The following is a 21728-nucleotide window of genomic DNA, read 5'->3' on the forward strand; positions in this document are numbered from 1 at the left end:
AAACAAGGGGATGAACTAGTGGTGGGATATCATTTCCGACTGAAAGATTGTGGATTTGAGTAAAAAAAAAAATGCTGCAAATTGCCCCCGGCTCGCACTTTGGACACGCCCCTGAACCAAAAACGGATGAAAAATGTGCTTATAAGGTGTCACCATGTGTCAGCATCCAATTCTAGTAGTAAAAAAGCAAACGTAAAAGTATTCGGGTATTCGGCGCTGGCCGAAACAGCGTTGGTGGGACCAAGTAGAGGGTTTCAGGTGCGAGTTGCCCCCCCCCATGCTGACTGAGTCTTTGTCCCTATAGTCTTTGTAGTGCTGAGAGCTCCTCCATCTACCCCTGGGGGTAAAAATGCTCACCTTCGACCTCGTATATTGTTCCCTCCAGAGAGGAGCTGAATCACTCAAAGGCAGGTGAGCATGGGGAAAAAGTAAAAAAAAAAAAAAAAAGGGGGGGGTCTTTCTTCCCCCTCCTTCTCTTCAATTGTACTTCAGTATTCTGATATATTCAAGTATCAACTGTCATTCACACCAACATCCTGACCGCTGGCTGGAAAATAGTGCTATTATATAAAAGACCCTTCATCGCGTGTGCGTACAGTAACCAACAATTACATCCATCCCCCTCCCCCCCCCACCCCCAGACTTTTGTGGCAAAATTGAAAACGGCCAAGGAAACGCAGCCGTCAACGAGACGAGCGGCAAACAAAAGGCCACGCTTCCTTTGCACATGTCTGCTCTTTGAAACTCTTACTTCCACCATCATTGTCTCGCTGGCACACCGCAGGAAACTCTACACAGAAATTGCCATGGAAGAAAAAGAAATATCAAAGAATCAACAAATCCTGAATCTAAACTTTGAATACTCTTAATAGGAATAATTTATTTTTGTCTGCAAAGGCATTCATTAGAGGGGGACAAAGAAATCTTCAAGTGCCAACCTTCAGCAAAGTGGTGGTGACAAATCATAAAGTCATCATAAACAACGGAAATATTCATCAGCAAATCAAAATATACACCCAATAAACACTTCAAAACAGGGTAGAGCTCAGTAGCTATTTGAAACCAGTCCAAGACCCACTTTAGACTACAGTCCGCTCTCGCTAGTCCAGTTTGGGGACAACGGTCTAAGGGGCGCAGTTCATTGGATGGACCGCATCAATGCCATTCAGGAGTCAGTGTTGATCCTACAGCAGCCCCTCCCCCCAAAAAAAAAAAATCTCAGTTCATCAGGCGCAAAAACATACCCCATGTCATAATAATAAAATTCTTCTAGAAGAAAAGCAACACAAGAACTACGTCATGGAGGAACGGACGTCAAGGCTTCAAATCGGGAATGCTACTTCATAACTTTCATACCTTCCAAAAGAAATAAAAAAAAAACAAGATAGTGGGGAAAGTCGATCAAGAGAAGAATAATGCTCTGTGAAAAAAATAATAAAAGCGCAAAGCGTTGTGAAGCGAGCGCAAACGGGGTTTACTCGTGTAGAAGCTCTTGGAGACAATTAGGGGACTTGAAGATCTCAGGGACCTCGCTGTCCAGCTTGCAGATCACCTTGTAGATGGCCTTCTTCCAGGAAGGGTCCACATCTTTGCCCGCCACGATGGCATTGAAGAACTCTCTCAGCGTGATCTCCGCCACCTCCAAGAAGCGATTGGGGACCTGGAAGAGAGACAACAAGGATTCAGGTCTCTACGGTTACTGAAAGTGACGTTGTCAACCTCTTGTTTGCTCCTCAAGTTCAATTCAGGCTTCGCTACACATCTTAAACGCAGCCTGGAGCTCTGCCACATATGAAGGTGGGAGCTGTAAGTTTGGGAGTTACAGTAGCGTTTCTCTGAGACACAGCTCATTAGCATTAAAGCTACAGACCCACAAATACACGTATTCCCTGTCGGGCTTATTAAAAGCTCTTTTAAACGTTCTAGATTCCAGCTTTCTTAAAAAACGTTTAGACAACACACTTCCAATACACGAGGGGTGTCCAAAGTGCGGCTCGGGGGAATTTTTTTTTATTGGCCCTGCAGCACAGTCTCAAAAAACATTGAACATTTCACTAGAATAAATACAATTATTAAGAGAAAAAAGTTGAGATCGTAGCAGAATAATATTGTTTTACTTTGAGGAAATGTTTTCATTTTTTTTAGACATGTAATATTATGAGAAACAAAAAAAAAATAAAGTTGTAATTTGGGGAAAATTAGTTTGGGGGAAAAAGTACAATATTATGGGAATAAAGTCAAAATATTATGGGAATAAAGTAAATATTATTGGAATAAATAACAATAAATACATAAAAACATCAGTAATTTGATGAGAATAGAGTTAAAATATCAAAGAGGAAAAATATTAATATTATTAATCTAAAAATATTAATATTAAATAATAAAATAAGTTATTTTTAAGTCATAATATTATGAGAAACAAACAATGCAAAGTGGTAATTCTTGGAAAATTAAGTTAGGGTAAAATGTATAATAGTATGGGAATAAAGTCTTAATATAACCAAATGTCATGAAATTTTATGAAATCAAATCATTTAAGAAGAAAGTTGAAATATTTGAAAAAAAACAACAGCAAAAATATTGAAATATATTATATAATATTATATATAATATTGAAGAGCATAGACCAAAGTTGATAATAGACTTTTTCACTGATATCTCAAAGCTGGGTTGCACTCTTTATATAACTTATAACTATTACTTGCATCTTTTCATTTTTGGACACCCCAAAATACACTAATGAGGGGCCTCTAAGATTTAGTAAATAATCGTATAATTTGTTGTCCTTGAATGACATGCATTACTGAGTGGATCCATGTTAAAAATAATAAGTTCTTTGGTACAAACTACATTTTTTGAGTTTTCTATACAACAATAACCCTCTTAATCTAAACCATACACTACTAGCTTTGTAAAAGCTGCCTTTTTGACACAACGGTTTTATTGGCTGTCATCCGACTGTGTCATGAACCATAAATCCTGACTTTCTACTTCCTTAAAAGCAAATGGAGCCTTTCCACTTGAGCAAAATCACTTCTTGCGAATTGTCAGCCCACTTCCCTCCCCACGTGACATCTTTATGCGTCTCGTTGTAACAAAAAAAAAAAAAAAAAAAGATTAAACAAGACAAGAGAGTGGAGAGTGTCACCGAGGTGCCGCTGAAAGAGGAAGTACTAAATGCTTTGGGAACTAGGAGACACGCCGGCCCTTTAGCGTTCAGCGTCCCTGACAGCAGCGCTCAGCCACACTATGGACATGATGGGCCTGGCAAAGATCTGTGACACCTCCCTGCCAGCCAACACGCTGTCACATGCAGCCGCACAAGCGCACACACCTCCTTGTGCCAAGGAGATGACACATCCTGTACCGCGATAGAGGCGACATATTGCTCAACACACACTTGCCGCTATTTGGCTTTAGTCTCCTTCCTCAGTCCAAAGCTGCAGGGCGACTCAGCCTTCAGGGGTCACCTGCTTGGATAATGCTGACTGTCTCCCGACACACTCACACACACACACACACACACACACACAGCCTTACAGTGCCGCGCTCCTCCAGTGTCCTGCAGATACTCATCAGGAGTGTCAGGACACAGCAAGGTTAGTGGCCACTGGAACACACACACTTTAACAGTCATGCCTGTTCACACAAACACACATGGGACGTCTACCCGCCCCCCCTTTGGGTGATGAATGGAGGCTACCACGTCCGTTAGCCCGTGTGTGTGTGTGTGTGTGTGTGTTACACTATGTCCAATATGATGCGTGTATAAGGTGTGTGTATAAAAGGAGATAATGTCTTGTTTGGGTTGTTGGGTAGGAGTGTAGTGACACCGACAGAGGACGACATCATCAGCTGTGAGACACCGGGAGTGCCGCGTCACTAAGAATATTCCTGCATGGAATTTCTCCTGACGTTTTGACTATAAAAGGACGGCAAAACGCTGACTACAAGGAGAAAGCAATGTCAAGGAGAAAAGGGTATTGGTATTTCAGATCCTCTTGACTAAAGGCGGGGGTGTGGAGCTGGGGGGGGGGGGGGGGTGTAGGGAGCTGAGTGCAATGGCGAGGGACGAAAGGGGCTGAAGATGGAGGGAACGGGGTGACGGAACAGTCCAATAAATTGTTTTGTGAGCGGGATGTGCCGTATCTCACATTTCACCAACCGGTATAATCGCAGTATATCTACTGAAGAGACAATAAGGACAGTAATCACGGTCTGGGATGCATGAGTGCTGCTGGCAGGTGGGGGAGCTGTGGTTCCAACATGAGCAGAGTGTGATAACTGGCCGCCATGTTGGATTTCAGGAACCCAAGCATGCCTCTTGCTGACAAAGCCAAGTTTTTTAAGTAAAGGCCAAGTAATTTTAAGTAAGGCCAAGTAAATTAAGCATTTTCAAGCATAAAATGGCTAAATGAAAGAAAATACAAATATAATACATTCAAAAGACATGGTACGAAGTGTAATACAGTACTTGTGACTTGTTATGTGTGCCTTTAAGAAGTGACGTCAGCTAGTTAGCTGAGTGTTAGCAGCAGGTTAGCACCTGTGTATACGTGCACGGCATGCGTTCTAAAAAGCAATTGAAGTGAGTCTCTCCTTGACCACAAACGGCTATTTATGTCTAAGATGGCTTAGTGTCTATTATTATGTCTACTATATTTGGTAAGGTGACTATAGGGGTGCTATTTCATGTCCATAAGGCTCTAATAATGGTAATAGTAATGGTTTTATTTCATTTGAAAGTGCATCAGATTACAATTGAGGGCATCACATAATCAGTTCACTGTTCCACATGTCCAAAAGGAGTAGGAAGAAGCAAAGCTTACCCCTCCATCTGGTACTTTTACAATGAGTAACTGTTATATTTGTTCACTTCCTGCTTTCCTAATATAGTTTAAGTTTTTTTAAATTATTTTTTATTTACTTATTTATTTTTGTCACTACCGAAGTACAAGGTGATATGACCATACAATGACATAATGTGTACCATAGTAAGTGTCAATATAGTGATATATATAGCACATCATGACTGGTTCAAGACTCTTCATCCTTGTATTTAGCAAACATCAACTGCTTGTATTGTTTCATGAATTGGCTCATTGTTGTTCATTGTCAATAATGGTAACAAAGACATGCATAGAAGGTCATAAACAGGTTTTCTATGCTCTAACTATGAAAATATTCAATTTCTTTATATTGAATCCTACTTTGTGGAAGTTCACCAATCAAGTTTGGGTCTGGCAGCAGAGAAACTGTACTGCTATACAAGCTGCACAGTGTCTATTCTAAAGTATATACAACTCTCATTTCAATAATATCATCAAATGTTTGCTGAAACTTGCCGGGTGTATTCACTTGTGAGATACTATATGTATGAGAGTATTCAGTCTGAAGTGTTTGTCCCTGCTCGGACGCCCCAAAACCCCCCCCCCCCCCCCATCCCTCGGGTCAGCTGTTGGGCCTTTGTTCCAGAGGCATTGTGGGGGATTATCCAGTGTGGCCGTTCATTCGCTCCGCTGTCCGCTAAACGGGGCCAATCGCGTGGCTCACAATCACTTCATACATATTTCATAGGGTTTCTTCTTCTCAGCAGAACCCCCGAAATTGAAGGACAAATGTGCAAAGGGGGGAGGAGACAAAACAAGGTGACTGAGATTCCATCCACCAATTTCAAAGTCAATGTCCTTTTACGTCCTTACTTTTTTTTTTTTTGCCTTGGGCAAAACAGAGTAAGGAGCGTATTCAAGGGAGTGTGTTTGTTTTTGTTGCCGTCGTGATCAAACTGGTGGATCAGTATCGTCCGGCTAAATATGTCCTACTCTTTTTACAACGCCATTGTCAGGAAGAAGCATGAACGGCAAAGTTTGTAGCTAAAGTTTCATTACTGGACTCCTGGGTCAACTAGTGGCACTTTAACAAGCTTTAACAATCCTGGTCAAGGGTACAAAAGCACCACCTTTGAGGGTAGCACCCCTACAACTACTACCCTCTACAAATCCTTCATGAAAAGACATACTGTTGTACCCCCGTTGTAACATAATACGTGTTGAGTCCTTGCACATGCGCCCTGTCCGTCATGGTCCTTGTTGGGTAAATACCAATCAAGGAGACAGAAAGATGAAAGAAAATGAGAGGCTTCTCCAACGAGCGACGAGGCAGTTAATCACTCTCATTCATTGTACCCCTATCCACCCCCCCACCGGTTCCCTCCACCTCTCTCATGACAGGTTGCTTTGAGACATGAGGATAAGCTCTTTTTCAGGGAGGGAGGGAATCGGATTTCCTGCTTTTTGATGAAATAATAAAATATGACGGCGGACAATAGCAGCCTGTGGTCGGCTTGCTGGGAGCTATTCACTCCAACAGCGGCCCCTGTCTTAAGACTGCTTAGACAAACGTTTAAAAAGGTAGCCGGGGGGGTTTCAGAGAGGCTACTGTTACCCCCCCCCCCCCCCCCCCCCCCCCCGGCTTGTAAGTGTGTGTGTGTTTGGGTAAAGCCTGAGAAATCTCCTCTCTCTTGGTGACTCAGGGTTGGCTGTTTGTTTGGTCAACGTGTTTCACCCCCTTGCTTTTGGGAACTGTCAGGAGATGTATTGCACCTTCTATTTGCACAGCATTGGCCAAACAAGACGAGACCCTGGAAGATAAGGCTCTGCTTGTGTGTGTGTGTGTGTGTGTGTGTGTGTTAGCTGTAGCCTTGAAGGATGAAATGCAGGGAACACAACATAGGCCCTGATGGCCAACCGGGTTAATTCCTAACCCGAACTTTGGCTGGGAACACTCATACTTCCCATGGCTTTTGGTCACAGTAGACTTGGACATGAACTGCTTTTGTGAGCCCTGAACACCTGAATACTTCGACATCAGTGGTTTTTTTTTGCAGTAGTCCTGCTGTATGTAGTACATCCATAGCTTTTTAAATGTAGGACTTTCTATACATTCTCTTCAAGACAGTTCATTAGAAGAAGACTTAAAACTGACAAAAAGGAGATTCACACGTGTCAAGTATACGGTACTCTACTATAGTGCTTCCCAGATAGTGGGGCGGCCCCCTGGGGGGACGCAGAAAACTGTCAGGAGGGCGCAAGATGTTTTCATTTCAATGCAGACCTGCCAACATGTACAAATTTATAGTACTCAACACTTGTATTGCGCAAAAAAATATGTCCCTAATGGGGGGCATTGACCGAAAATAATCGGGAAGCACTGCTCTACTACAATATCAAAACAACTTTGAAAAAAATCTGATGTTATGACATTTTCGGTGTTTTCCAGGGACTTGACGGCCGTAAAGTTGAGCAGGCCAGTAGCGTTGATTCAAAGCAGACACACAAAAAAACACATCGGCCCCTTTGCCTCACATATCTGGTCAGATCAATAATCTACAAAGGCCTTGATAAGTCCTTGGCCTGTACTGTCACTTTGGACAAACACAACCCATGTCCCCAGTCTTTCTGCAACCCCCTCTTCCACTGATAAGACTGGACGAAGAGTCCAACTAACAGCTGAGGAAGAGAAACAGCATTGTGGAGTTTTGACTTTAATCGCGCCAAACGGTGCTCTCCATCCTCCCAAACTTTAGATTCCACACTTGGGAAGTCTTGAACGCTCTTAGGTGAGTGCTGGGACAGGAAAGGGGCCTTAAAGCTGAGCAAACAGCAGCCACCCTCAGGCCGCTGATAGCCTCCAGACCATGGAGCCCTTGAGGCGCTTCTGCGGCCACACGCATGTGTGTTTGGGTCGCTCGTGTCTTTGTTTGTGTGAGCATGTGCTAGTAGTGTCACATTAGCTGCTTTCAAGGTGCTCGGAGTCAAGGGCAGGGTAAGGTCAAAGACACCCAGGAAGCATTACCAGCTCACCAGTTATCCTTGTTTCTTTGTACTTGTACTTTGGTGGCTTGGCCCACCAAAACCCCCAAACACTTCATTAACACTGGAAACTAAGTATGGATCCTTCAACCAGTACAGTACCTGAGCTCAGGCTGTCAACTACACTTCAAGGAACTTTCTAGGCCTGTCTTAGACCTAAAGTGGATTTGGGACCTAATACAGGTGGGCCTCCATTTTGCGGGTTAACTGGTTCTAGACCAGACCTTGACAATATTATATTAATAAATAGAATATTTTCATCATTAGGGTATACAAACCCTTCTTATGACCTTTTTGTAACATTATTAGAGACCTGTAGACATAAAATAACACCCCTATAGTCAACTTTACACTCATATTACCCAATATTGTAGGCAATAATAACTCACCAGCATTGGGAAAGTTCCTTGTTGTGGTATCTGGATCGCATGGCATTAAAAAAAGATTGACGCACATGAATTGGCATACATAGACGTACACTCTGACACTACTGCTAACTTTGTCTGCACCACGTTTCACAACTCTTAAGACACAGCCGCCACTTTAAACATCCACCAAGCTAGCTAGTTAGCCTCCAAGTGTTTTATTCACAACTTAAGAATGGGTTTGAAGCTGAGTGAGGACGAGCCATGCACGTGGCGGATGTCGGATGCAGGATGTAGGATGTAGGCGGACTTAAGTGGTAACACCACTTAACCGCTTATGTTTAATCTGCATTAGGACTCCCAAGGCAGTGCGGAAGACTCGAGTAAAAGTGAAAACCAATGATGGAGAAAAAAAATAGTAATGACTGGTTGTTTGTCCCATCCAAGCAGCTGAAATGCGCTGACCATCCTGACTGACGTATAAAGATGGTTTCTTTGAACATGCGGAGGAATCTGCTGCTATGAAATGAACAGTGATAACAGCATAAGCAGCGTTGTGGTCTCCTTATTGAGACTTTCTCCTTCCTCCATTTTTGTATTACTGTATTCTACATGCCTTCTGTCTCCAGTCTGAGTGACTTAGGAGTTAATTTAGGTAAAAGATCCGACTTACAGCAAAACCCTTACATGACAGCCTAGGAATGGAACTGATACGTAACCTGAGGACTACCTGCAATGCGTACGCAGAAGAATTAGAACAGCAGTGAGCCCAGAAATCCCACTTCAATCCCTTGTATACATTGTTTGGTTCAAGGAACAGGAACGAAGGCTGCAGGGGGAGAGCGGCCACAATGAGCGAGGTCACAAAGTCAAGTAAGTTGGGGGGGGGGGGGCCTCTGGAGGTCAGCGAGTCAGGGAGACCGATGGAGCAGGAGGCGGAAAGGAAAGAAAGGAAAGCAGAGGGAGTCTGGAAGATGGGAAGAGGACATCTGGGGAGGAGGGGAAAGAATAGCGAGGAGGGTGAGGGGCAAACAATAAATGATGGCAGGAATAAGACGCAAGGATGCAGATTGACAGAGGAGAGAGTGAGCGAGAGAGAGAGAAAAAAAAGGTGGAGAATTGGAGGGGGGCGATAGGACTTGGACGCATCTGCAGCTCTGATGCACGCCCTGGTCATTTTGGCATTGGTCCCTTCGCCACGCTTCATTAGTCTCTCCCTCACGCACACACGCACACACGCACACACACACATACGCGTGCACACGCACATGGAGGGAGACCAAAATGGTCCAGGAATAATGACATAATCAGCAGCTGTGCTACAGAAGAGCAGGCCGCCCCTCACAAGGTGACCAGGGACAGGAGGAGGGGAAGAAGACGAAGAAGGAGGAAGGAGGAGGAGGGAGGTAGAACAGAAAGTTAAGAACTAGGAAGTGGTTTCTATATATACCGTGTATACATGTGTGTGTGTGTGTGTGTGTGTGAGCAGGTACTATTTCAACAAGTATCTATTATTATTAATATGTTCCATACACACACACGTAGATATGCTCATCAAGGCAGTGCACCAAATAAACACACACACACACAGGGACCACATGGTGATGAAAAGACCTGTCAGAGGACATCAAGTGGGGGCCCTCAATAGCCCGCGGCTATTCATCGGGAAGCAGATGATCCCTCTCGCCATTCTTTTCCACGCTTAACTCTTGTCATCACGAGAATTAAAGGGCCATAAGACAGCTCCTAGCATCGTGCACAAGATTAGCCTCTTTTTTAGTATTACAGTGACTCGCTTCTTTTTACACTTTACTAACAAAGGAAGGAATCATCAGCAAGACTGATACTAACTTATTTTTACACTTATATGACAGTAAAGGAATGTTAAAATGCTACTTTTTACAGTTAATAAAGCTTTTATAGATTATTTGTGTGATTATTTGAGGTTCCACTGTTTATTGTTCACATTGAGGACAAATAGATGCTCATTTCCGGTAAATGTATCGCCAACTGGACTATGTCACAACTGATTTTACTAAAAATAACCTATAAATGTACTTGTACTTTATACTTTTGTGTTATTTTGTAGTGTTGAGTATATATGTTTAGGTGTTTCTAGGAGTGCCAGTGGCATATTGTATTGGGTATATTTTTGGAAGCTGTGAACTTAAATCTATAGCACCGTCTTCTTCATCTCCCTCAAATGTTTTATCTCCTTTTTTTTTGTCTTGCAAGACCCCTGAGCACACCCGACTGTATGACACCGTACGTCTGACTACGCTATAAATATCTGTACATGTTTGCATTTAAACCCCCTGCATCCTCGTCGTGTACGCTCTGCAACGGCCCCGACCTTTTCACCTCCAATTCCCCGAGGTCAAACTTCGGTCAAAGACACACCCACTTTTCCTCACACACACATACGCAGCATGTCCTGACGTGGCGACATCCCCCTTTCTGTCCCTTTTAAAGAACGGGAAGGATGGAGAAAAGAGGAGGGGGATAGCGAGAGCGGAAAAACGGGAATTCGAACAAATGGAGCCCCGAGAGGGAAGCGAAGAGGAGGATGGAGGGAGGACCAAGGGGGGAAGGAGAGGTGAAGCACACAATGCAACGGGGCACGGCGGTTGGACAGACGGCATCTGCTCTCGGCTCTCTCCAGTCCTCCGTAATGGATGACGAGCCGACGAGGGGAAAAGCAGGGGGATGGAGAGACAGCAGGTGGAAGACGAGGACGAAAAGTTTAGAAAGATGGGAGGAAAAAGTGAAGTTATTCTGACTTTTGAGGTGGACGGACGGACGGACAAAAGAAGCGGAGAAACATGACACCTCAAAGAGATCATAGGAAGTTCCTCTTTTAAAATGTCCTCAGTGGGAGGAGTGGCCACTGACTGAGGAAGCTGGGCCCAGCCTGGAAATCTGAGAGTTTCCCATAGCCATCATAAAACTGTCTTTTTATCAGACCCCCCTCCACCGCCGCCGCCTGCCCTTCTGAGCCATTACCAGGACACACATTCCTGTCCCATGAAAGATGATGTGTGTTGTCATTGGCGCTTCAAACACACACACACACACAGGACGGGGGGGCGGTGGTGGGGGGAAAGAAAAGAACGCTAAGCGAGAGTTTGCACTCACATGAAAGCGCTGCCTGCTCAAAGTCAAGGCTTGTGCGGCGGGGCCCGGACTTTGATGGCGGCGGACGGAGCGAGTGAGAAAGCGGAGAAGAAAGGGAAGAAGAGAGTGGATCAGAAAGGAGGAGGGAGGGGAAAGTAGGTAATTAACGGCGAGCTCTTTTAATTACCGGCTAGTGTTCATTGTGCCAGAAGGAATGTGACAATTATGCCATTAAAACTTCCTAATAGGAGGCGGTGGCGAGGAGGGGTGGTGTGGGGGGTGGAGGGGTGCATAACGGAAGACATGCAAGAGAAGGATGAAAGAATGAAAGGAGAGAGGCGACGGAAGGAAAAGAGAGGGAGAGGAGAGGGAGGGATATGAAAGGAAAAGAGGAAACAATCGCGACAAAAGAGGAGCTGGGAGGGAAGATGGGGAGCGTATTAGGCCAACACAGTGACAGAGCAGATTAGCATCAAACAAGAAAGGCCGTGGACGTGTGTGTGTGTTTGTGTGTGTGTGTGTCACTGAAACAGAGGACATATTCATTCCAAAGACGCCACCAAGGTGGATGGAACTTTGATGATGCAGAATCTGGCAAATGGAAACTTCAGTGTGTGTGTGTGTGTGTGTGTGTGTGTGTGTGCTGAATCTGCGTAGGCTCCCGTTTCAAGTGGTGGTGCAGGCAGGTAGGGGAGGAACAGGAGGAGGAGGAGGTGTAGGAGAAAGGGGAAAGATCCACAGAAAAGGGCCTTGGGGGCATCCTGATCCACACATCACATCCTCCATCTCCACGTTTCCTCTATGACTCACACACACACACAAACACACACACACACTTATGAGTATAAGACGGTAAATCCTAACAAACTTGCACATATATATCACACACAGGAGTCCCACACAAAAAACAACTAAAAAACACACAACCCACGCAACACCACACTGGCTACATGGTCTCTCTCTCACACACACATGCACAAAACAACGCCCACGCACACAACAAAGGCCACACAAACATTTGAGAGTCTCCGTGCACACCACCAAGGCGGTTGGCTTGTTCGGAATTTGCATGGCTGGGCAAATTTTCCTCAACTCTAATCAGCTCCCGGATTTCTCAGACACCTGCCCCGACGAGCAAAAAAAAAAAAAAAAGCCTTCCTATGCAAAACAACAAAATGGCCCACCTCACCTCCCCGCTCCTCGCCCCAACAGAAGACTTATTCACCTGTCCTGGCCTGTTCTTGCAAATGTTCACATTTATGTATGCAAATACAAGAAGCCGTTCCACCTTCGACCGGTTTTCAAGCAGCCATGAGGAGAGTGATAGTCTCTTCGCACGATTTATTCATGCCCCGTGAGGGAATGCACTCGTGCCAGGCAGACAAGATGGACCGCTTCCCCTCCGGTGTTCTGCATTTTAAACTTGCACATCCATCTAAGAAAGTTATTAACGCAAGTTGACAAGTTGTTTACACTAACTTTATTTAGTAGCTGGATTACAGAAGACTAAGTCCACTATAGTCCATTTTGTCCCGTACAAATCAATCACACAGCAACATTATCTTAGTAATATTATGTTTGTTTGTCAGCTAATGATAGCAATTTGGCCAAGTTTAGCTGCTAATGTTAGCTATCATTGACTGGGGCAGATGCACCCTTAGCCAAACACAGGTAATCTGTCATGCTACCCACTCGGCTTCTTATAAAATGGACTATTCCATGTTACTGTGCATGTGCATATTAATTCAGGAAGACAGTAGTACAGTCAAACATAGACACAGGACGACAGCAGCAGCACTACTGTCAGTGTTAGCCGCAGAGAACGAGCTAGTTTTAGAGATGAAGCTGAGAGTGATGCTTTTCATTGCAAAGATTGCAAAGATTCTTATCAATTGCATTAAAAATTAGATGATTTAATTTGTATTGTGGCGGCACGACGGTCAAGTGGTTAGCGCGCAGACCTCACAGCTAGGAGACCAGGGTTCAATCCCACCCTCGGCCATCTCTGTGTGGAGTTTGCATGTTCTCCCCGTGCATGCATGGGTTTTCTCCAGGTACTCCGGTTTCCTCCCACATTCCAAAAACATGCTAGGTTAATTGGCAACTCCAAATTGTCCATAGGTATGAATGTGAGTGTGAATGGTTGTTTGTCTATATGTGCCCTGTAATTGGCTGGCCACCAGTCCAGGGTGTACCCCGCTTCTCGCCCGAAGACAGCTGGGATAGGCTCCAGCACCCCCGCGACCCTCATGAGGATAAAGCGGCAGAAAATGAATGAATGAAAGAATTTGTATTGCATGCAGTTTCATTTGTAATTCTGTAAAGTAAAAACTTCTTTTGGTTCAATCCGACACGGGGGTGGTGTTCTTATAGTTTCTGGATGGACGGCAATTCTCACCATAAGTTACACTTTCTGTGCTTTAGTGAGCATCACATTTAAACACTCACGTCTCACAATGCATGCTAAAGTTTGATGACTTGCCGAATCATTTTTTTTACACCTTTTAAAGCAAACAATTCAAGAAAAATCACGTTGAACTACACATTTCTCTTTAGAATTGTAATGATCGCTTTTAACAAAACAGGGTAGCAGAAATTAGTCACAAAGATCACTGGTGCATTTTACACAGAACCGGGCATGGAAAAAAACGCCAAACTTTACAGGCAGTAAAAAGGGGCTACTATATCCCAATATAGTGCGCTATATTGCCACCCATTGTATCAGTCAGAGAAAATGTGATGATGGCCATAGAACAGGAACATATGAAAGTGATCATTGTCCTGACTGCTCAGTACAATAAGCAACAATAATAATATTAGAGAAACGTGTTTTTTTTATGTGGAAAAGTAAGTCATTATCTGAAGACGTTTTAAAACAATAATATTTCTAATGGATTTTATGCTTAAGGAGCCCTCATGTACAGTACAAGTGTTCTGCCAGGCAGAGCCTTTCAAAAGCCTTTAGAGGACGCAAGATGGATGGAGGAAAGTGTTTGTGTGTGTGTGTGTGTGTGTGTGTGTGTGTGTGTGTTGTGGTGCGCGTACAAAAAAAAAAAAAAGAGCCCCAGTGGACAAATAACGCACACAGAGAAACAGACGGGGGGAAAAAAGAGAAAGAAAGAGGAGTGCAGCACTTCAAGTGTGAGCTCTGCAAAAACTCCTACTGCTCGCAAGGGCACTTCTATCCTGTACGTCATCTCTCTCTTCTTTCTCCCCTGACTCCCTCCCTCCCCCCTTCGATGCTCTTTCTTTTGTCTCTGAGCTCTCACCCTCCATACCCTATCTATCCATCTCCTGCTTTCCCCCCCCCCCCCCCCACCCCTCGCTAAAACAGTAGGACGCTTAACCTTGATAACAGTGAAATTTTTCCCCCCTCAAAGTGACACATACACACACACACACACACGGGGGAGAAATGCTTTGCCAGCATGCTCGGCCCGATCCAAGGGATGGCTGTACCCTTCGAGGTGAACAGGACACTGCTGGGAAATGCAGCAACAACAAAACACACACGGGCACTCTTGCGGAGACTCTCTGTAACAAATACACGTGCGAACCCCCACAGCAGCTCCTTCTTAAGATCAGCTGACACCGAGAAGGGAAATAGCCTACACACGAAGGTGGTAAAAAGGAGAAGTGTGCACAATAAAAAGCCACCAAAAGGTGAAGTTACCTATTGACAACTTAGAATAAACTGGAAGACACACACACACACACACACACACACACACACACACACAAAAGAGAGTTAGATGAGGACGGGGAAGTAAAAAAAGTCTCAAACACACAGACAGTGAAACAAAGAGGGGGAAGAGGCTCGACAAACAAGTCAGTAAAGCCTTCTTCCTCATTTCATCATACACACGACTGGCTTGAAAAAGGCCGAAACTTCATGCACACACCGTGCATGAAAACGCAAGTACACAAATACGCACAAGTGATAGCAAGAAATGAGAAATACGTGTGTACACTAAACATCCCCTAAGTATATCTAAAGTTGCTGTTTTTTTCAAAGGGATAAAATATGGAAATGCATGGTTAAAAAGTTCAATTATAATTTAAATATTTGTATTTAAATGTGAAAAATACTGGTATGAGAGAATACAATTTAACTATATATTACAATTGTTAATTATATTTATTGATAATTTTAATTGTATGCCTAAAATAATTATAAATTTATTTATCATACATTAAATTAATGCTTTCCAGCTCAGAGTTGTCTAAAAGCCCCAAAACCAGGTCAAAATGTACCGTATCCCATATGCATTCAGTTGGTTTACTTTTGGCTCAAAAAGGTCCCCCCCCCCCCCCCTTATTTACCTCAAAGTCGTTGGCCTTATTGTAATGCATGTTGAGGGCTCGGAAGAGCTCGCAGTCACGGCTCACGCTCAGCTCCTCCACGCCCGCCACGCCGTCGTTGATGGCCTGTCGGGCGAACTTCTCCATCTGGATGTAGTAAAACTCCCGGAAGTTGCTGAACCACTTGATGAGCTGGGAGGTGATGCAGCGGTTAAACTGGAATGAGAGAGCAGACGGGAGAGGATCAGTGTTTGGAATCCATGGCATCCATCATATCATGATTGATATGAGGAATACTTGTAGATGTAGATGACCACAATGTATGCCACTGGGGATCCTCCAATCGCCTGTCATGCTACTTAATGCACCATGAGGTTCATATAACTCATAACTTCATCAATATCGATGCTATTTTTTTTTATTTTTATTTTTTTACAAATGAGCATCGGAGAGTAGTACACGGTGTCCCGATACTTTTGTCTATATTCATAATCCAATTTATGCAGTGTTACTTGGAGACCCATCATGCCTCAGCCTTTATAATGCCGCAGGATTTGAGCATAAGTGGAAGACAAGACATATGGGGATGAAAGCGTGTCGTTTCACATCAGGGAGCCGAGATGTGAGGTGAAAAAAAAAATGGCAAGAGATAATAGAGACATTAAGTAAGACAGCAAGACAAGAGAGTACGTATGTGTGTGTATGTATGTGTGTGTGGTTCATCTTCCCCTGCTGGGAGCCGACATCCCCCCTATCATAACCCGGAGAGTGGAAGGAGAGGTGAAAGGAGGGAGGTGCGGCAGCAGCGGCGGCGGTGATGGGGTAGGGTGGGGTTTGCGCCGCAAACACATAATTGACCAGAAAAACGATTAAGTCATCATCTGAAGCGCCCCGGCCCGCAGGGGGCTCAAACAAGTACTTAACCCCGTTCACCAATTACACCCTGATTCTCCTCCCCTCTCTGCACCTCCTGGGCAGGAAGAAAGGAGAAGAAAAAGAGCAGGGAAAAAAAGAGGGTGAGAGAAAAAGGCCGGGATGATAAGCTGTGGCGAAGACTGTGGCTATCTGATCTGTGCCGCTCGGCTGGATTCAATAGGGCCAAGTAAACCTATTAAGAGCCTCAGTGGGTCCCCGGATCTTTTTCCGCCAGTGAAAACACACTGTCCAAACAACCCAGACGCTAGATAAGGACCTCAGACCCTTCATTTCTTTACCTCCAAAAGACATTTTAGCCCAGGAAAAGTAGGCATCTGCTCACACACACACACACACACATAAACACACACACATATAAACACGCCTTCCCGGCCCTCCGGGCTCTTTTTGTGATGCTGGAAGAATGAAGAGAAGGGGGGTGGACACAAACTAAACGCTGAGCGGACTGCTTGCTGGGGAGGCCGAGCGGTTTTGACATGGAGATTAGGTCGTGGCTATTGTTCCCCGACACACACACGCACACACTAACATGCACACACTCCGCAACAATGGCGGGATTTTTGGGAGGAGAAGGAATGATCAGGAGAGTCTGGAATCATGGGTAGGTAATGTCATCATGGAAGAAGTTCGCTTGACATTGTTTTGGGGCTTTCGGAGGGGCCGTGCGTGGTGGCTGTCCTAAAGTGCATGGTGAGCATAAAGTGGGAAATGAGGCAGGATGGTTGGTGGTAGATGGGGGAGGCGGGAGAGGGGGGTGGAGACCAGGACGGGTGCAGGTCAGCGCTGTCGGACAATAGCGTACAGAGCGGCGAGAGGGCTGCAGGGGGGGCCGATGGTGGCGGGGGGTCAGAACGTGAGCAGTCAGCAGGCTGGGGTCGTGACATCGGAGCGTCAAACAAACAAACTACTGACACTTACAAATATTCGCTGGCTGCAAGGGGCTGCTTCAACGCACACAATAGCCTCGTTTTCCACCGACGCCCGACAGTTTGGTACGCCATTTTTCAAAAGTTGTCTAAAGTATCAAGGGTACCAAAAGGGCTGACCCATACGATACCAACCATCCAATGGTAATGGAACAGGAAAAACGCTAAGTAAAGACCGCATAAGATCACTTTTTCAATGACGCATGACCATTTTATATTTAATACAGAAGGCTAGTGAATTCAACTGAATTGAATTTTTTCTGCACAAAACGACAATAATTCAATTTTTTAAACATAAAAATATAGTAAATATAGACCTCAGCATCACCATATTGTGCTAAACTTCTTTTTACACTTGAATTACAGTCACAAATATAAAATTGTGTTGGTCAACTGTCCTTATTTGTTGTCTGAGACATTAGTAAACGACAGTCAGTAGCGAGTGCGTATGCGTTTGTGTGTGAGGGTTTTAAAGCGACTCGCTGGAAAATTGCTGTCGGTGAAACGGACACCATCGCTCACGGCGGAGACCTTTGGTGTCAGCGCAGGCGTGTGAGTGACGGATAGACTTGTCACTTTATTACACAGGCAGCTCAGGAGGAGATGCAAGTCACCCCCCCACCCCCCACCCCTTCCACACACCCAATGCAAAATACACCTCATAAAACGTGGATGGAGGTACAAGTTGTACTCAACACAACCCTTTCAATCAAGTTTGGCAAGCCCTCCTAAAGCATTGAGCGTGGAGTTGGGGGGGTGTGGGGGGGCGGATCAAGACACCGCCGCCCTCCCCTTCACCCCCATAGCAGCTGAGGACAAGAGTGTTGGGTGTAAAAGGAGGGAATTGGTTCAAAGGAGCACATCACTGCAGCTTCTTAATCAGACTTGGCAGGGGTCAGCCAGCACACACATAAGATGCAATGTATATGTGTGTGTGTGTGTGCGTGTGTGTGGCTGAGAGGCAGATGAGAGAGAGACAGCGAGAGTGTGTTTCTCACACTCACACTCAAGAGCCTGTGAAAGGTCAACGCTGAGTGCTAACAGCATAAGATAGAAGGTGACACACACACACACACACACACACACTGTCCAGAATAGGAAAGCACTCCAGTGGTACCTTCGCTTCTAACTTTATTTAGTTGTTTGTGTGTGCAGAAATATGAAACACAGTGTGTGTGTCATGGTGGCCAACAATGAGGTAGAAAGCACACAGATGACCTCAGTGTGCTAAACTACATCCAGAACAAGCACAGAGGAGAGCAGAAAGACACAGAAGCCTGGACGGGCCTCCCTCTCTCTCTCTTTTCTCTTGCCTCTCTCTTTCTCTCTCTCTCTCTCTCTCGTAAGCCCCTTCACAGTCATCGGGGCTTTCTAACGTTTCCTGTTTTCGCAGGGGTGAATTGTGGGAGATAATCTCTGGCTGCCGATTGGCTGACTGCACACAAAAAGCGGCCCTGGAAAGCGGCCTTTTGTTACTGCGGTGACTCAAATCCAGCCGCTGGCTTTTCTTTCTTTTCTTTCTCGCCGGCCCCAGCGAGGCACATAGAGTATGCCACATGATCAGCAAAAAAAACAAGAAAGAAAACAGGAGGAGTGACCACTAGAAGGGGGCAAAAATATTGAGAATTCTGTCTGGTGGCGTGGGATTGATTGATTGTTGATAGATCACATCTTGAAGCCAGCACTACTTGGCTGCAACCAGAAGAGGCGCTCTTCACGTTCCATGTGTACGCTAACATGAGCAACCCCCCCCCCCAAAAAAATGAAACAACAACATGCAAAAAACTGCTTTATATGTGCTTAGTTTAGCAGAGCATGCTGGTGCACCTGTGTTTGTGTGTGAGAATCTTAATATGAGAAACTGTCATTAAGGGGTGATGGTCAGCCCAGTTGAGAACCACACAAGACAAAACCACAAAAGAAGCAGGGATATTCTAGTAAAGTCAATCAAAAACCAAAAGGCAGCATATTTACCGACTCTGTTAATTAATTAATCTGGTGTAATTATTCCCCATATAGGGACCGTCACGTGCAAGTCCAAAACCTACTGTGGTGATATTGAGTCCAAACAATAGTATAATGACAGATCTGTCAAAACAAAAGTCAGTATATTAGGAGATTAATAACAAGGTTGACGGCCCCCGCGGTTGTGAGGGGAACCCACTTCCCACGTTCATTAGGTTCTTGACAGTCAGGAGCCTGATTAGCGAAGACCTGATTAGCCTTAAAGACTTGTTGTCTGAGAACAGCCACTCGCTAAGAGGCCACGCCGGCGGAATCTAATTAGATAGTCCGTCTAATTCCCATACATGTCTACAAACTTGAGGCTCTCCTCCATTGTCCCGGACGAAAACAAAAACAAACGAATGTGACTCATAATCCTCTTAACGATCTTGACCTTGTTTCAGTATCTGATGAGGTCACTTGCGATCACAGCACCTCCTCAGCAGACGTGAATGTTAGTAGTAATGTTAAAGTCAGGTGTTTCAAGCACAAAAAAAACGTTTTTCCTAATGAAGCTAGTGCCGACCCCGCTTGGCCAATATGTGCCCCCTTTCATTCCAAGCGCCGATGTGCCGAGGGAAGGTCACGTGACCCGCAAATCGCGGTCGATGGCAGCAGCATCCAAGTGGAGGCAGCTGAGAGAAAAGGGAACCTTTATCTTCTGATTTGAATAAGATGGCCTGGATCTGTCACAGTGTTTACCCCGCCGTATGGTCAGAGAGGGGCGTGCACACAAACAACAGCAACGAAACAAACAAGGCTGTGCATGCTTACAACAGCTATTGTGTTGTTGTTAGTTTTTTTTCAATGCAGCTTAAAAATTGTGCTTTGTTTCCTAAATTTCCTTCATTAAACTCCCAGTGGAGCTCATCCTTGCCATGTCCGCTAAACAGACTCGCCAAACGCATTCCCTCCCTCCCTCGCCGCCGTACACCTGCTCGGATAACCACCCCTCCACTCTTTCTCATCCAGAATACTCTCTCTCTCTCTCTGTGTGTGCAAACCCATCCAGCTTCCTCTTCTCTCATCTTTTGCATAAAACCACAAGTTAGTGGAGACGGGAAGGGCCTCATTTGGAGAATGACGGGCATACATTGTTCATTGTAACCGAAGCTCAAGCCGCTTTATGAATACAACTTCTCCTTTATTTAAAAAAAAAAAAAAACACGTGTTCCAAGAGCATTTCTAAATGTGTGCTAAACATTTTTGATGCAAGTTTGAAGCACTCACCTTGACATCGGAGAAAAACATCTTAAGCATGTTGGAACTCGGGTAGCGGGTGTAGAAGAACATCAGCTTGGCCTTCTTCAGATGATTTGGGGAGAGACCTTCCTGTATCTGAGGAGTGGTTCCATTAAGGACAATTTCAAGAGTTTCGTGTCAGAATGTTTAGTAAGATATAAGTAGGTTCACATATGATGACATCACAAGTCTGATGTGTGTCACTTGACCCATGTGGTGTAAAAATGACGGGTCATCGCCTTGCCTTTCAGGTGTAAGGTTTGCTAGATGGAGTGGGGGTTGTTCAAGACGACAGTGCGCCAAGTCCAAATTTGCTTGCAATTAGCATTGTCCGTATCGGGCGTGACGGCGTCATGGCTAATAAAATGCCGCGCAGCCCTACAGCTGATGCTTTTACATAAGGAGCCTCATTTCACAGTCAAAGCGAGCAGGCGCCTTTGCCTTCTCCCTGAGCTAACCTCCACCCTGAAGAGGAAGAAGGGGAGGAACATTTGCATATCACAGACAAAGACAGCAGTTAACGCCAGCGATGGGCAAGAAAGCCTAATGGCTTGGCGACAACACATGCCAAGCCTGGATATGACGCTCTGATGTTGGCGTTCCTAGCAGGATAAAAAAAACTGTATTCAAGAAGATACCACCCCACCAAAACACCTTCTGACAAGCACACAGGCCTCCCTCGACTAGAAGTCCTCCTAATGGATCACCTGGAATGAGCAGCAAAAGAGCATGGATATGGGTAGGTGGGGGCACCTTGAGGGATAGCATGGTTCCAATCTACAATTACATCCCCCTCCTCCTATCGCTGCTCCACCCCTAACAACACCCCCCCTCCCCTTCGACCTGCCTCTGCCAAAGCCTTGGAGGAGCAGAAGAAGGCGGAGGAGAAGGAACAGAGGGGCTGGGATGCTTTGGACCAAGCCAACCATGGGGGGCCTACAAAACATCTGCGCTGCAGATCGGCC

General features: G+C 45.0%; 1 protein-coding gene across 5 annotated transcripts in view; it reads right to left on the minus strand.

Annotated features, from left to right (window-relative positions):
• Positions 1-423: 423 nt before the first annotated feature.
• The window catches only part of LOC131106884 (prospero homeobox protein 1-like), an 85375-nt gene continuing 64070 nt past the window's right edge, over positions 424-21728 (minus strand). For all 5 annotated transcript variants that reach the window (XM_058056386.1, XM_058056385.1, XM_058056384.1 and 2 more), the window contains 3 exons: positions 20752-20859; positions 15677-15871; positions 424-1660 (listed from right to left, as the gene is read on the minus strand). In XM_058056386.1, the coding sequence (XP_057912369.1) occupies positions 1475-1660; positions 15677-15871; positions 20752-20859 (489 nt within the window). In that variant the 3' untranslated portion in view covers positions 424-1474. The remainder of the gene's footprint in view (positions 1661-15676; positions 15872-20751; positions 20860-21728) is intronic.

The sequence above is a fragment of the Doryrhamphus excisus genome, chromosome 19 (assembly GCF_030265055.1).
Source record: "Doryrhamphus excisus isolate RoL2022-K1 chromosome 19, RoL_Dexc_1.0, whole genome shotgun sequence".
In the NCBI taxonomy this organism is placed as follows: domain Eukaryota; kingdom Metazoa; phylum Chordata; class Actinopteri; order Syngnathiformes; family Syngnathidae; genus Doryrhamphus; species Doryrhamphus excisus.